The 15,846-nt window shown below is 38.9% G+C and overlaps 1 protein-coding gene across 1 annotated transcript in view; it reads right to left on the bottom strand.

Moving 5' to 3' along the window:
* Positions 1 to 15,846, bottom strand: part of LOC308398933 (protein diaphanous homolog 3-like) — a 165,905-nt gene that overhangs the window by 76,589 nt on the left and 73,470 nt on the right. Inside the window, exons 23-25 of the mRNA XM_080885827.1 lie at positions 14,834 to 14,963; positions 5,483 to 5,607; positions 2 to 166 (exon numbers count right to left, since the gene is read on the bottom strand). Coding sequence (XP_080741953.1) covers positions 2 to 166; positions 5,483 to 5,607; positions 14,834 to 14,963 — 420 coding nt within the window. The remainder of the gene's footprint in view (position 1; positions 167 to 5,482; positions 5,608 to 14,833; positions 14,964 to 15,846) is intronic.

Raw genomic sequence — 15,846 nt, 5'->3', positions numbered from 1 at the left:
CAGTGAACATTGAACGGAAGTTGCTGAGATCAGTGAACAGCTCCTCCACAGAAGTCTTCTTAGGATCAATAGCAAAGTACTCCAGCAGGTTCTGATACAGCGTCTCCATGTTGCCGTGCATGATCACCAGCTTGTCATACTGCTCCCGTGCAACTTTGCTGAAGCTGTGAGGGTTGTGGTCAAGGTCATTGTTACATTTCACAACAAGTATCCATTAAAGGCTGATGAGAGCATCTCCAACTTGACAACAAAAGTGAGAGCCATTCCCTCTTGTTTTTGCAAAGAAATTAAGTTGGAAATAAAATGCCGATAAACCAACGTTTGCATTAAGAGCTCTCAGTCAGGTCAAAGTGTGTGCATTTTACACTACTCCGTTTTTGCTGCACTTAAAGTTCATTGTACTTTAACGTTAACCCTGCCCACCAGTTTTTTCAAAGCCTAACTAATGAGAATATTGCTTACTGAAAAAGTTTCCAAGTTAGTGTAAACACAGTTAAATAGATGTGTTTGCATTTAACTCTGCTCTTGGCTCTGGCTCACTTCCAAATGCTGCAGCAAGCACAGCATTTGGATTTTTTTCTTAGGATTTCTTAGGATTTTTAAGGCAACAAGTCTTTGCACTCTAAAATGCTTGAAGAGTGCAAGAGTTGGGCTTTACACAAAATGGTTATGTCTTCAACAGTCTGACCTAGCAAATACTGCAAATACAAGTCTGACTTGACTTTAAGATGAAAGAGCAATACAAGGCCCTCCTATCTGAAGCGCAGGACAGCTTTGCTACGTTCGTGTGGATGAGGACAAATGGGTAATGGTTGTGTCAACATGTGCTGGAGAGGTGGTGGAGGGGAGGGGAGGGGGGAAGAGTCAAAGTACTAAAACGCATCAAGCCCACCAGCAGGGCATACAGTGCTGTCACCACACACACACACAAACTCACTATTCACTCAATGCAAAAATTTAGTAACCGTGAATTGGCTGTTCAAAATATATTTATGCTACAGTTTTATTCCCTTTCCATATTCCATAAATCATAATCCTCGCTGTCTATTATCGTACATGATGACCTTGTCAAGTGAAATTCAAATCTTTTGTTGTATGACAAAATAGAATCTGAGATTAAAAAATGATTTAATCTGTTTTAAACTGTATGAATAATTTCTTCTTATGTCCTTAGACATCTGTCCTGCTAATGACTATAACACTGTTGTCTCAGAAGCAAGTGTGCCATGTGTGTGGTATTGCACAAGTGTGTGGACAGCCTCTCTGGCTCCTATTGTGCCCCTTCATTATAGCTCAATTGATGGACCTATTTGAGGTTTGGCCTCAGTTGAATCTGGCTGGGGATGGGACTACCTATTCACAGCTGGGTAAATGCTGTTCAATAGGCACTCCTCCCAGATTGACTTGTCAGTAATATCTTTCCAAGCCAGGGGCTGGGGGAAAGAGGCATGAGGAAAGTCTGAGCAACTGACGGAAAGCAAGAGAAAAAGAAAAAGAAAAATAGCTGAGAGCTGTGGTTGATAAGTATCGTGGGGTGTGAAATATCTGTTCCCACTCTCCTGACTTCTTCCCTATTCCAGAGAAAGCAATGGTCCACTGCAGCTCATTCTCAAAAGCACCCATCTCTCCCATCCCATCACTTTTCATTCTGCCTGTCTTCATTTGATCATTCTCCTTCTGCTTCTCTCATTTTCTAATCTACCACCTCTACAAGCTTAGCTCACATTTAGAAGTGTAACACTAGACCAATCACACAGTAAATGTAAACTCAAGTGGCACATGAAGTGAAAATGGGATTTTCAATGTCACCAATGTGACACCCTGAGATTCTCGTGTTTAGCTGGTTACCGCAGAATTTGCTGATCTGCAGTGCTAACATGACTGGTTCATTTTTCAAAAGGCTTAGCAATAAAACTTTTTAAATAATAAATAAATATAAATATTTGCTTGTCAAAAGTACTTTTAGAGATGTTATCTCCTGTATGCCTGCAAATCTACTGTAATCAGTTTTGCTTAATTTGAAATACAAGTCTTCTTAACATAAGCAGTTAAGGGATGCAGGACGGAGGGAAGTGTAAATGTAATTAAAAAGCTTCATTATAAAACTGCTTACTAATGTTGGTTAAAAACCTTAAGCCAAATTACTAAAGCACTTGGTTTCTGAATAAGAAGGAAAATAATTGTGGACGTGCCTCATCACCTACATCATCTACAATACATAATATCAAAAGATTCACTAGATTCTAAGAATCTGGAGAAATTTCTCTACAAAAGGGACAAGGTAGAAAAGCAATACTGGATTCCTGTGATCTTTGGGCCCTCTGTCAGCACTGCATTAAAAACAAGCACGATTCTGTCAAATTAGTGCAGCTCAGGAACACTTTCAGAAATCAGTCTGTGAACATCATTCATTGTGCCATCCAAAAGTTCAGTAAAAGTTCTAACATCCAAAGAAGCAGCCACAGTCTTCTCTGGGGCAAAACTCATAAAATGGACTGAGGAAAAGTGGAAAACTGTTCTGTGGTCAGACAAATTGGAATTTGAAAGTTTAGTAAACATGTATACTCTGGACTAGAGAGGAGAGGGATCATCCCACTTGTTATCAGCTCATTCCAAAAGTCTGATGGTATGGAAGTGCATTAGTCCCTATGGAAATTGCTGCTTGGAGATCTAGAAAGGTGCCATCATGGCTGAGAGGAAGGCCTTACATACAGCGTAGCATAAAAAATTTAAATTGGAGTTCTATTTTGGATTTTGTTAGTCACAATGTGGCAGTAACTTTAACGACCAGTCAATATTTCACCTTGCAATGCTCAGAGTTCATTTCCAAGCAGTAGCTAATGTTTGTTACTCTCACATGATAATGTATAAAAAATAAAAAATTGTGTAACATTCATCTAGTTAACATTTTTGGTTTACAGTGGTCCCTCGTTTATCACAGGAGTTAGGTTCTAAAAATAACCCGCGACACGTGAAATCCGTGAAGTAGCCAGCTTAATTTTTTACAATTATTATAGATGTTTTAAGGCCATAAAACCCTCCTCACTACACACTTTATACACTTTTCTCAGACAGGCATGAACATTTTCACACTTTTCTCTCTTGTTTAAACTCTCTCAAAGTTCAAACCTTCATAGAAAAATAAGTCCAGTATTATAGAATGAAACCAAAGATCAAACCCTGTTTCCAGGTACAGAACATGGGAATAGAGCAGCTGCGAGAGAATTCAACATTAATGAATCAATGGTACGGAAGTGGAGGAAGCAAGAAGAATGAGTTGAATAAAGTTTGACTTATCTGACTGTTTTGTTTTGCTTATTGCGCCTTATAATCTGGTGCGCCTTATGGTCAGAAAAATACAGTAACTTCTACCTTCCATGTCCAGAAGTCCAACTTTCTGTGCGATGGTTAGCATCTTCCTCTGCCTTTTGGTTGGTACCGCAAGTGCCTTTGGTGGTGCGAAAAGTTTTGTTGACATTGTTGTGTTTGTTGGGGAAAAACTTAAAAACTTACTTTAGAGTCACACTGCTAGTGATCAAAGATTTATGTAAATTTGACAAGCTTGATGCAGTCTGTACTGTACAGGAGACACGGCATGGAAGACATTGACTGACAATGGTCTACATTCGATCAGGATGCAGAACTCAATGAGCTGTCAAAAAAAAACAAACAAAAAACAGCATGCAAAATTGCACACAAAAAATCTGCGAAACAGCGAGGCTGCGAAAGGTGAACTGTGTTATAGCGAGGGACCACTGTACTGTGCGTCTAGGGTCTTATTTTGACACCAGACGCCTCATCAATAACCTGTGTTATTCGTCTACATTACACTTTACCTCCAGTTTTTCCATTTTTACCAAAAGAGAGTTCAGAGTTTTCATAGTTTTTAATCAGTGCTAAGACATCAGGAATTGAAAAGCAAAGTAGAAAAAACAGAGCTGTCAGATCCATTCTCAGTGAACCTTACTGTGTTGCACTCAAGTTCTTTGCTAACTACTACAGCACAAGCCATCAGTGCCCCAACCCCTAGGCTATTGATCAAAACTACATGAAGGAGGCTGGGTGCAAGGTGTATTATTGAACACATACTTACTCACCTGGCCTGAGACATACCTGTCAACCTGATCCTCTAGAACTACCTCAGAAGACAATGAATCATTTACACTGCTGTCAAACAAAATGTAGACCGATGTCAGCAATGGACTTCAATTTCCCACGTGGGCAGACAAATGGTAAAAAGAAATTACACATTTGTGGCTTTTGAAAACAAAAGACAGAAAGTCAAACGCAACATAATTCACATTCTTTAGCTTCTCTCTTGATTTTGAAGATAGCCTCAGTCTTAAGTACACTTCAAAAGCAGCTAAGAGGGGTACTGGTACAAAACTTGACTGCAGAATGGGATGCCACTCATCACTTGTGCACATCACTGGAAACCAAGAGAGGATGGGTGGGAGGACTGTATATTCTTCTCTCCCTTTCTACTTAAAAGCATATTATTACCTTTTTTTTCCTCCTCCTTTTGGCTGAGAGGATCATTTGCCTCCATTTCACCCCATTCCTTGCATCTTGTGTGATCTCAAAAGTATATAAATACTTGTAGTATAAAGAACAAATTTACTCCATGACCAAAGGTTTTTGGCTTATGGTCTTCATCATGGGTCACCATAAAACATATCACAGACCTTTTAAATAGGATAGCTATATATCCAGTGAAGGGAAATCTTAACATTTATCTTATTAAGACATTTGGGACAATTCTGTGCATCCAACTTTGTGGGAGCAGTTTGGAAAAGGCCCTTTTATTTTCCAGGGTGACTATGCCACGATGCACAAGTAAGGTTTATAAAGTCAGATGTGGTCAGATGAGTTTCAACATCCGCCTCTCACCTTACCAGTGCTATTCTGAATAACCAGGCAATGACTTCCATAGAAAGCCTTCCCAGAAAGTGTGGGTCAAATTTATATGAATTTAGACTGCAAACTAGATGCATATACAGTCATAATAACTGCTGTACGTATAATATGTAAATAGCCTAATACCTCTGTCCGTATAGTGTCCACATCTGCCATTTCACTTTAAAGCACGCGATGCCTCATTTACAGATGTACATAGAAGCAATAAATAAAGTTATTTATACTACAAAAGACTTGTCCACATCTTTGTACTCACTGAAAGTAGGTGAAGTTGAGCCAAAAAAATTTTTAACCACGTTTCACACAGGTCATATCATTTAATAAGACACACCACATGTTAAATATCTGAGAAGTCTTTACCATTTTTCCTGATGTTAGGTTTAACTTGTTAATTAAACCTGAAACCTGCTCCATAACCAGCCTACACAGCACCACTGTGACTTACTGTAAAGATATAAAATTCACATTCAGTGATATTCTTCTGTCTTTGTGAAGAGTTCATTACTGTAACTCACTGCATGATGGCCCACAGAGATGAGCCTATGCATACACGTGTAAAGGATATAGCCATTTTGGTAAGAAACATGTCGTTGGGGTCATCGGAAGAGGAGAAAGTCTCCAGGTCTCTCTCCAGCTGCAGCAGCTGCCTCTCCATCTGCCTGAGGCTCTTTTCCAGATTCTCTGCAGACACTGACACACACCCACATATTTTCAGACGCGCATACATACACTCATAAAAGCACATGTGAGGACAACTCAATTAAAGGTACAATCAAATGCATTATTATTTTCAAGCACTGGAAGAATCAGAAAAACAACGCACAATAACAAAACAACAGGGAAAATGAAAGAGAAGCCAGCTCGATCGCAAAGCAGACTTATTATGGGTTCACACTGTGCCCAAAACACTGTGGGAATAAACAATGACAAAATATAAGCATCAAGTGAAAGTATGTTTAATACATAACTGCTCGTTATTCTGTTTTCCTCACGGTCGTGTGCTTGCGGTAAACAACCTAACATTAAAATACAATACCCTCGCCGTCACACAAACTGTAGTGAAAGCAAATGACTGCTATGTTAATACTCGGTGTTGTGATACTTGATGTTGAAATACTCAATCAGCCATCATCGTGCAGTCAGTATTACGGAGAAGTCGCATCAAGAGTCCAAATATGGAATCGTATTTCCCAAAGTTTTGTCCTTCAACATTTCAGGAAACTAAACACTGAATCCAGTTATTTTCAAATCATTTTAACTTTACACAGAATTAGAATTAGTTAGTAAAGCAGGCCACGGGGCGACCGTGGCTCATAGAGATAACGCAGTCTTATCTCTTTGCACTGTTCACAATTAAATACACGATTTAAATTTTCAAAACATTGTGTCACCAGCATTTTTGAACACAAGGCTTTACATTTACTCGGTAAGTGTGACTTCTGTGCATTACATAGCAACAGATACAGCAGTACTGCACACCCTGAATGCATGAAGGTGTGGCTGATTGAGTTAATATCTTTCTATTCTATTAATCCTTGGACTTTAGTCTTATCAACAGGTGCATGGATCATGCAGGTTGGAAAGCAGTGGAACGTGAAGCCTAACTTTCTGCTAAGTTGGTCATGGCTGACACTTTAAGCTAGTGACTGAATATAGCATATGGCTTAAATTACCCCGATTAGACCCCACTTGACAAAAAGGCATAAGCTGCTTAATTTTAAGTAGTTTCAAATTTCCCTTGATCCTAATACATGCTTTATGAAAAGAAAAAAAAGAGAAAGACTTCAATGTAGTTAAGCTTTCCTCTGACTTTAGAGCATAAACCCATTTCCTGATGGGAACCTACCATCTTGGATTCACACACATGTTCTCTCAGACATCTTGACTCCTAATATTCTACAAAGTTTGCATTACTGAAGTTGTGCTTTTCATTTGAAGTTTAACAGAGTGTATGTGTGAACATGTGAATGTCCACACTCGTGAAATGTACAAATTACCAGCTTATGCTTTCAGCGTGCTGAGAGGAAAAGGCAGGTGGCACTTTTCAACCTGTTACTTATAATTGAGAAAGAAGACTGAGTGCACTTCAGTAACACCGCAGCTAAAGAGTACTTTTTACTCGTCGCGTGTTTTAGATTGTCCTGAATGCATTTTCACTTTATCGATTTTTGGATTTTAATTTTCTTTCTTCCTTCTTTTATCTCTTACTTGTATGCCTGCAATGATACCTGCGGTCAGTCAAAAGCTTTAAAGGAGCAGACATTTAAAACTCTTGCTTCAAAAGTAGATTGTGACTAATAATATCTCCATCAGAGCCGCCTTCACAAAGCAACTGCTCTGCAATTCTTTTAAAGAAATCATCCTGTTTTTATGGACAGTAAAAAAGGCAGAAGGCTCTTTAAGTATGAATTAATGTATCTTTGAGGAGAACTGTAGCAATGTGGAGGAAAAATATTCCTATCTCTGACTTCTGGAAGAGTTAAAATGGTTATTAGGAAGTGACACCTTATGGGACACTAATGATTATTATTTTTTTAAATCCTGAAACAACTCTCCTATGCATAAATCATAGGCCAATTGCTGTGATTACTATAGAAAAGGAGCTACTTTGTTAATTCATTTTCAATCCTGTACCTACTACTCAGATACTAATCAACATTAAAACTTACTATCAGATTAGATTCTCATTTTCAACAGTACTGATACTAACAGTGCTGTCTTGGCCCTCACACAGCATCCTGCACACAGATGGGCACATGGCACCTGCCAATACTTTTTTGAAAACTTGAAGACTCCCCCTTCAACGACATTAAAGTGTTCAATAGTTATTATAAATGGTAATCTAGTGGCTAGCACACACATTGACTGTTTAACTTTTAGCAGCTACCAAGTAGCCACATTAGCTGTCTGTTAGATTATTATTAAGTTAGCAGGTGGTGGCTAAAGCTAGTAATAAAATTATGGTTAATGTTGGAATTTCTGCAGCAAGCATCAGTGCTGCTGGTCTTTGAAATGAATTTAACGTGTTATTTTCACAGGATCACACAATCAAAGCACTACCTCAGAGAACACAAAAATATTAAGTCACATGGCAGCAACTTAATGCATTTAGAGATGTAGACATGGCCACCACATCAGAATGGGGAAGAAAGGTGATTAAAGTGGTTTTGAATGTGGCACGGTTAGTCAGGTTGGTGTCAAAAACTGCTGATCTGCTGGGATTTTAAGACACAGCCATCTCTCAGGTTTACAAAAAATGGTTGGAATAAACAAAATATCCAGTAATTCTCTCAGTGAAATAGCCTCAGTAATGCAAGAGGTCAAAGGAAAGTGCCACAACTGTTTCAAGCTAACAAGAACTCAAATAATCACTTGTTACAACCAAGACATGCAGAAAAGCAACAACTGCTTCAACTGACCCTCGCTTACCACAGTTGGACAATAGAAGATTAGAAAAACATTGCCTGGTCTCAGGCAACACTCAGTAGGGTCAGAATTAGACATCCACAACATGAAAGCACAGATCTATCCTGCCTTTATCAATGGTTCAGGTTGCTCTTGGCACATTTTCTTGGCCTCCATATTCACCAGATCTTAATCCAGTAGAGCACCTTTGGGATGTGATGAACAGGAGATTCTCATCAAGGATGTGCAGCCAACAAACTGAAGCAACTGTGTGATGGTGGAATGTCAACATGGACCTTGTTTAATCTATGTTATGAAGAACTAAGACAGTTCTGATCACTCCAACCCAGTTTTTCTAAGGTGTACCTAATAAAGTTTTCAGTGAGTGCAGATACAGAATTAGTTATGTAGAAAGTTTTACTGATAATAATTGAACCATAATAATTGAAACAAAATAAAAATAGACAGTTGCCCCTAGATGGTGCTGCGTCCGAGCTCTTTTACAGAAATTCTGGCTGGCTCTGTCAGTGTATTAACTAATGAGAAATCTAAAAATGATCCATACACCCAGTATGATTAGTGTGGCTACATATAAAAAAAAGTGAATAAACAATTATAATCTGACTCTAAATCCTTTTCTCCTGAAAGCTCAGTGCATTACCAGGCAACCAAAATCGCCTGAAGAAGGTGTGGGCAGCATTCAGACGAGGAAAGAGGCCAGACAGGCAGTCTGTTAATAGAAATGATTAAAGCCCTGTGATGATGCGGTAACTGAGAAAGGAGCAAGGGAGGGCAAGACAAAAGCAAAACAAAAAAGGAATCTCATCTTTTCTTAGCTTTGCAATCTGCAGGCTTTTGTGAAGAAGCAACCTCACACAAAAGGGTATATGCATGAAAACCTAGGAACTTTATATTATTTATCCTACGAGAGAAACAGAATCTAACACATAATTAGATCCATATACTTTGGACACTGGGTACTTTGGATAATACAAACAGGAGACACTTACTTAATGCTGCTATCCAACAATAGAAATACTAAATAGAACCAACATGTCTCAGTGAAGGTGCTCTGCACGGGGCAAAAAGCAAGGAGAAGAACTAAGAACTATGATGGATCTCTACACAGTACGTGCAAATAAGGCCTTGCATATGTCACCACAGGTCATCTGCCTTAATGCAACAATAGAGTGTCATCACTCCAGCCACAGAGTACTCAAGATGAGGCAGACTATATGTGAATCAGGGATACAGTATGCTTCAGGAGAAAACTGGCTTTTATCGGATCCTTCACTTTAAAGAAAACACACAGAAATGTGTTTCAAAACAGAAGAGGCTTACGTCAGCCGTATACAACTCAAGACTTAGGAAATGACAGTAGGAAATGTTTCTTTTCTCTCACTGACCACTTTGCACTTGATTTCTTATTCTGTGCATTTATGTGTGAGTGATTTTTATGAGCAGTGGGGCCTGAATGTCTCTTTGGTGCAGAGGAGTCGGAGACAGATCTAAGATATTTTGGAAGAAGAACAATTGAAATATTTGTGGAGGTCAAAATCCACTGACATCCTTTTATTAGTCTGCTAACCTGCTATGCCATAAATGAGAAAGAGTAGAGCATGCAAGCCACAAACAGCCCCAGCGCACACACAGTCACTGTATAAGCACCTTTGATATAATGGATTCTAAGAGAGAGAGAAAAAAATTGACGCAAAAGCCTGATGTTTTGGTGAATCTGAAAATGTACAATCTACAGAACCACTTTAAAACAGTGCAGGACTAACATTAAAATGCACTGTAGAGCCCTCATTTTAAGTACTTTCAACCTGAGGCTCATTGTTTAGACTGCATGAAACAAAACTAGAAAACAAAGTTTGAACAGTATTTTTGGAGAGCCATCTCAGTGTAGCTGAATCGTTGCGTTACTGATTAAAGATTCCCCAGGGCCATAACCAGAACAGCTTTTCCATTTTCACTACACATACATCCATAGTTCTACTAATGCAGACATGCTTTTTAGCAGTACGTAGTAGTAAACAGCATTTATGTTGCTGACAGGCGGTTTTTGAAGCTGCAAGCTGAAGTAGAGTGGTTGAGCACATTAACATGTCTCCGTATTTGTCTGCTTTCAACTTCAAACTCAGCACCGAGTAGAGCAGGGCGATATGGCCAAAAATATTTATCACGATATATATTTGAAAATTTGCGATAACGATATAACTGACGATATAATTGATGCGAGACAAAATACAACTCCACAACATTACTAGCGCAAAAAAGACAACCTATCATTTATTTTCACTTAAACAAGAAGCTGGTTTTTATGTACATTAAAGCTTTATAAAAATGTAACAGTGCAAATGCAAATTCCTTGCTGAAAGTTTAACCAAAAGGCATTTCCAGTAGAAATGGGCTGACATATACTGAGCATAACCATGTATAATATTCACTGAAGTTAAAAAGAGGTGCTTTGCAACATTAAACTGCAGTGTGCAGTACGTATTTTTCGGACCATAAGGTGCACAGGATTATAAGGCACATTAAGCGAAACAAAGCAGTCAGATAAATCAAACTTTATTAAACTCATTCTTCTTGCTTCCTCCACTTCTGTACCATTGATTCATTAATGTTGAATTCTCTGGCAGCGGCTCTATTCCCATGTTGTTGCAGTATATTAATGACTAACCTGGTATTGTGGATGGATTATCTCAGTTGTTCTCCTGACTGAAGATTGGTCCTTTTACAGCATCCTGCCATGCGATTGCATTTGTCTCTAACCATGAGGAACCTTAACGTTAACTTTTATAAGTGGAAAAGTGTTAGTGTTCGTCCTCCAGCTTCACTGTTTATGTTATGCTAACATAGCTGTGTCGCTAGCGATCACGTAGCACATCATTATATACCAGCTAGCCCAACTTCAGTAACCCTACAAACGTCACTGCTGTTTAGTTTCCTGTCTTCATTTATGTTGGAAGTGATAGCAGAGCTGTACGTTTGATTTTTTTCAGAAATCTCTCAGTCAGAACATGCAATATCATGCTTAGGTAACTAGCGAAACTAGCGAGCTAACTTCCGCTAGCTTCCTGCTAGCTTCTAACTCCGTTAAATGTAATAACTTTTGTTTTCATGGATGCCTGGAAGTTAAACTTCATAGTTACACCTGGTAAAGCAGCAATGCTGATCGTTTTATTAAAGATGAAAGAATTTAGACAGTTTTTAACTCTTAGTGATGCTGCAGTGTTCGTTTGACCAGAAGCATACGGAGTTTAGGACCCAGATTACTCCCAGATTTAAGAGCATCTTAGTCCGACAAATATGACAATAACGACGGCCGCTTGCATGTTCTGCAAAAAAATGTGCTTTGTCGTGTATCTGACGGACAAACACCAAACCAGTTCCACATCACTGAAGTTGCACCATTTTTACAAACCAATTCTGGTTCATTTGTTTCACTCAACAATCGGCCATGTACGTATGAAAACAAAGGCACTGCGCATGCGCGTTTTACTCATATTCTATCGCGATATTTCATTTTCCTATCGTTGCCTAACATTATACCGGTATTACCGTGAACGGTATAATATGGCCCAGCCCTAGCACCGAGTATCACTCAACAAGCCGCCCTAACTGCTCAAATCGGCTGCTGTCTATTATAAGTGTGTGTCTGTTTGCGGGTGTGACAGGCAAAAGAAGTTAAAACAAAAAGAGTTTGCAAGCAAAACCCAAAGACCAAGAACCAGACCGAGCAACAATTGGGGACCGATAGACGAATATTGACAGGCAGTTAAAGAGATACATGCAAACTGATAGAGTGAAGCAGCAGGGACTGAGTGCATCTCAATATCAGGGGGAGAAATGATTATAGGTCTAAAAAGAAGAGAATTGGCAAAAATGAGAAGACAGAAAGAAAGGATCCCTGAACTGAAGTACAGGACTGGCAGAGTGGGAAACAAGGGTTGTGTTACAGTCTAAAGACAGCACCATTTACAAAGGAAGAACATATCATTACTGCTACCTCTGCTCAACCTTGTTTTCATGCTCAAGTAAGCTCTTTGGCTAGTGTATATGAATGCAATGCAGCCTTTTAGTCTGAGTACATGCCCATCAAGTAGTTGTCAGACCCGATGAAAAGGAAGCCACTCACCAGCACGGCTTAGAGACAGGATCTGTGTGTCTGGATATAATATGTGAAGAGATTAGACGGTGCATGCATCTCCTAAGCTTATAGAATCATAAAGAAAGACAGAAGCACAGAAAGCAGTCCATATCTATATAGATGCAAATAAACTCAGCTTGAGGCCAGTGAAGTAAAGAGGTAGAGAAAACCTGCAGAGAGATCAAAGGACTGTGCTCTCCCTTGATCTCGCCATTGTACTTCTGCATCGTGGCCAAAGCCTTCTGGACACACAGCACAGTTGGGAGAAATAACAACACTACTGTCGAGTGTTTTATCTACAGATTATCAAAGCGCCAAAACAAGGGGGGAAAAAATTGAAATCTTTATGATGAGCGGAGTCCAAACAAACAAACCCAAAAAAAAAAAAAAAAAAGAGTCACACATTTCATTTCATCCTCCTATGTTTTCTCCTCCTCACACCTTCCTACACTCCCTCCTGCTGAGAATGGAGCAGTGGGTAAAATCTTCTTTAGAGCAGGAGGAAACACGCTGTGACAGTGCGACCTCACACACACAAGCCGTACATTGGCAGCGGCTAACTGCTTCTTCCTGTGAATTGCCTGTGGCAATATGAACAAAGGACATGCCTGAGTTTCCTCCGACCACTGAGTCTGTCCCTGCTTGGCTGTGACCTTTACAACACTATACAGACGCTGGCCACTCAAAGCACTTCTTCTGTACTTGTGTGTACCCATGTTTGCATGCACACCTGTGCAATACAGCCAATTTCTGTTCAAAGCAACACAGAGACTTAAAAATGTTTTTAATCCCAGTCACAGACATGACCTAAAACATAAGCCATCAAACCTGAAGATATGCCACAGAAGAAGATTAATGTTTGTATCAAACAGCGGTGCACATGAGATGACTGTGGCACAGATCAAACATGAAAATGATAAAATACAACGTATGTTTACAGAATCAACAAACATCCAATCCCCTGAGAGAGCAACAGAAGCAGAAAGCTAAGAGTAAAACTCAAAGTAAAACAAAGGAATGCATACGAATGTTCCACTTCTTTCTAGGTAACACTGTATAGGTAGCCCTTCTGATGCCAAGCTTTCATTGCTTATGATCATATATTATTAAAAAACAAAAAACAAAAAACAAACAGGACAATATCAAACTAAATAATACTAATCTAATGTCTTTTTATATTAGTGAAATATCATTTAAGATAAACAACAGACATGTATCACACATTATAATCACAATGTCACCTAACAAAATCAACAGGCAAAAGCCTAAGACAATAGCTGTGCAGTAGTCCTGTATTCATTTGCTTAGATAACGATGACTCGGTGAGGAATCAGTATGTGTCAGTATGTCGTTCTTATTTTTCTTTTCTCTCAGTGGGCATCCTCCTTCTGGCTAACAAGCCACAAAAACAACACTGCACATGTGCAAACATCTTATTGAGAGGTACTGCCGCTTGTTGTCACTCACTGAACGGAGAAGACCAGGAGAGAGGGGTTTCATGGATTCATGCATTTCTGTCTATAGGTGTTTCTGGTGTTTGTTTTTTGGAAAATAAAGTCACTAAAGGGGTATGAAAAATGATCTAGAGGGGAAAGTCTAAGTTAATCATGGCAAGAACCAATGCATGATAATAACTGCTGCGAGTGAGCGAGGGACATCGGGCAGGTAAGGTGAGATGGTAAATTCCACATTAGCAAGACAAAAGGTGAAAACATAAGCCCATATCACATTATCTAATGAGGTTGAGCGCTCCTATCATTTACTATCATCCAGATCATCACTATTATATCAAGTGCTTAATTGCCACAATCACATATCAGGCATTTTCTAAATAGATTCTTCAGTCTTCACATTTAAGCATGCTTAGATGCATGGACAGATTATGCCATCATTACCCTTTTCTTCTTTTACTTTAACTGCAGAAAAGAAAATATCAAAAAAGTTAATAGTTTGTATGCCCATTGCTTCCTCATAGTAACTCTTATCTTAGATGACCAATTAAGACCAGTTGCCAAATCTCTGCTGTTAAACATCACTAGAAATATCTCAGCTAGGAAGTAGATGAAACTCAAACCATGCAACCATGGGAGAGCTAAAAACCTTGGGTTGACAGCAGGGGACCAAAATAACAGCAGCACTGTGATATCACCTCAGAGAAAGTGGAAGGTAGAGAGTGTTAAAATTATCAAGTAGCAGCTGACTCTTACATGCTGGTAAACAGGTGAAAAATGGCTTCTGTACTGTATAAAAAAAAAAGTGCTTTTAGAGACTTAGAAAATATATCACAAGTGTCCAATAACAGTTTTATTATGTACAGTTGAGAAGTTTTTGCATCTTGGTGTTTAAGAATATTACCTCTGCTTGCTCGATCCACATGCTCTAGGTCGTCAAGAAACTTGACCACGTCTGGAAATTCGTCCTCACATACTTGTGCCAGGAAGTGAAGTAAGGTTGTCTTCTGATCTGCTGACTTGGTGTCCTTTAGCTGTAAAACATGGACACATAAAATATGCATTTATGTGGCTTTTTTAATAATAAGTAAATAATACAACAAATTTAATAATAAAATAAATTGAAAAATAAAACGTATACACAGGGCAAAAAAAATGCTCTAACAGGGGAAAAGTGACTCTGCATGTTGCTCAGAGTTTGTGTTATTGAAAATGTCACAGGTTAGGTCTAACCCTGTTAAGCACACACACTGTTCACTTGCTAAATAAATGTGTTTGCATGCTTGAATCTGATGAATCTGTCTTACTTTAAGTCAGAAATTATGTCATGTTTCTCTAACACACCATATATACCTGCCATATTAAAGGTTCCATAATTTAAAGGTTAGGATATTCATCATTTTTTAGAGTATAAAGCAGGTCTAAAACACTCACTTTATGGAGAAGTGCGCACAACCCATATTCAACATTTAAATCACCCTCAGTAATGTAAACAGCATGATTTATCCAGCACAAGCACAGTTAGAAATATATCTAAGTACATCCATCTATAACAACATAAAATTGAAAAAATACATTAAAAAAATAAATAAACAAGTGGTAAGACAACTGCATGCAATCATCTCTTCCTCTTGGATCTAATTCTGGTTCAAAAATGCGGTCAACGCCGGGGTTTTGTTAGCAGCCCTTAGAAGGCTACATCTATACGAGGTAGGATCAAAAAGTTTTTCCAAGTCTGCACATAAATACAAAAGCCTTAGCCAATTTAAATTTAAATTCTCTCTCTTTCAAGGTCATTTGATTCTGAAATGCAGCGCTGCCGGTGCTCCTGTTACATCTGAATTGCTCCTGGAAATCTTGTGCATGTCTAGACTGAAGATCATCACAGGTGACAAGAGTTGCGCACCTCACCGCAGC

Source organism: Rhamphochromis sp. 'chilingali' (assembly GCF_963969265.1).
Source record: "Rhamphochromis sp. 'chilingali' genome assembly, chromosome: 6".
Taxonomy (NCBI): Eukaryota; Metazoa; Chordata; class Actinopteri; order Cichliformes; family Cichlidae; genus Rhamphochromis; species Rhamphochromis sp. 'chilingali'.
This window is presented reverse-complemented; position numbering and strand designations above follow the sequence as displayed.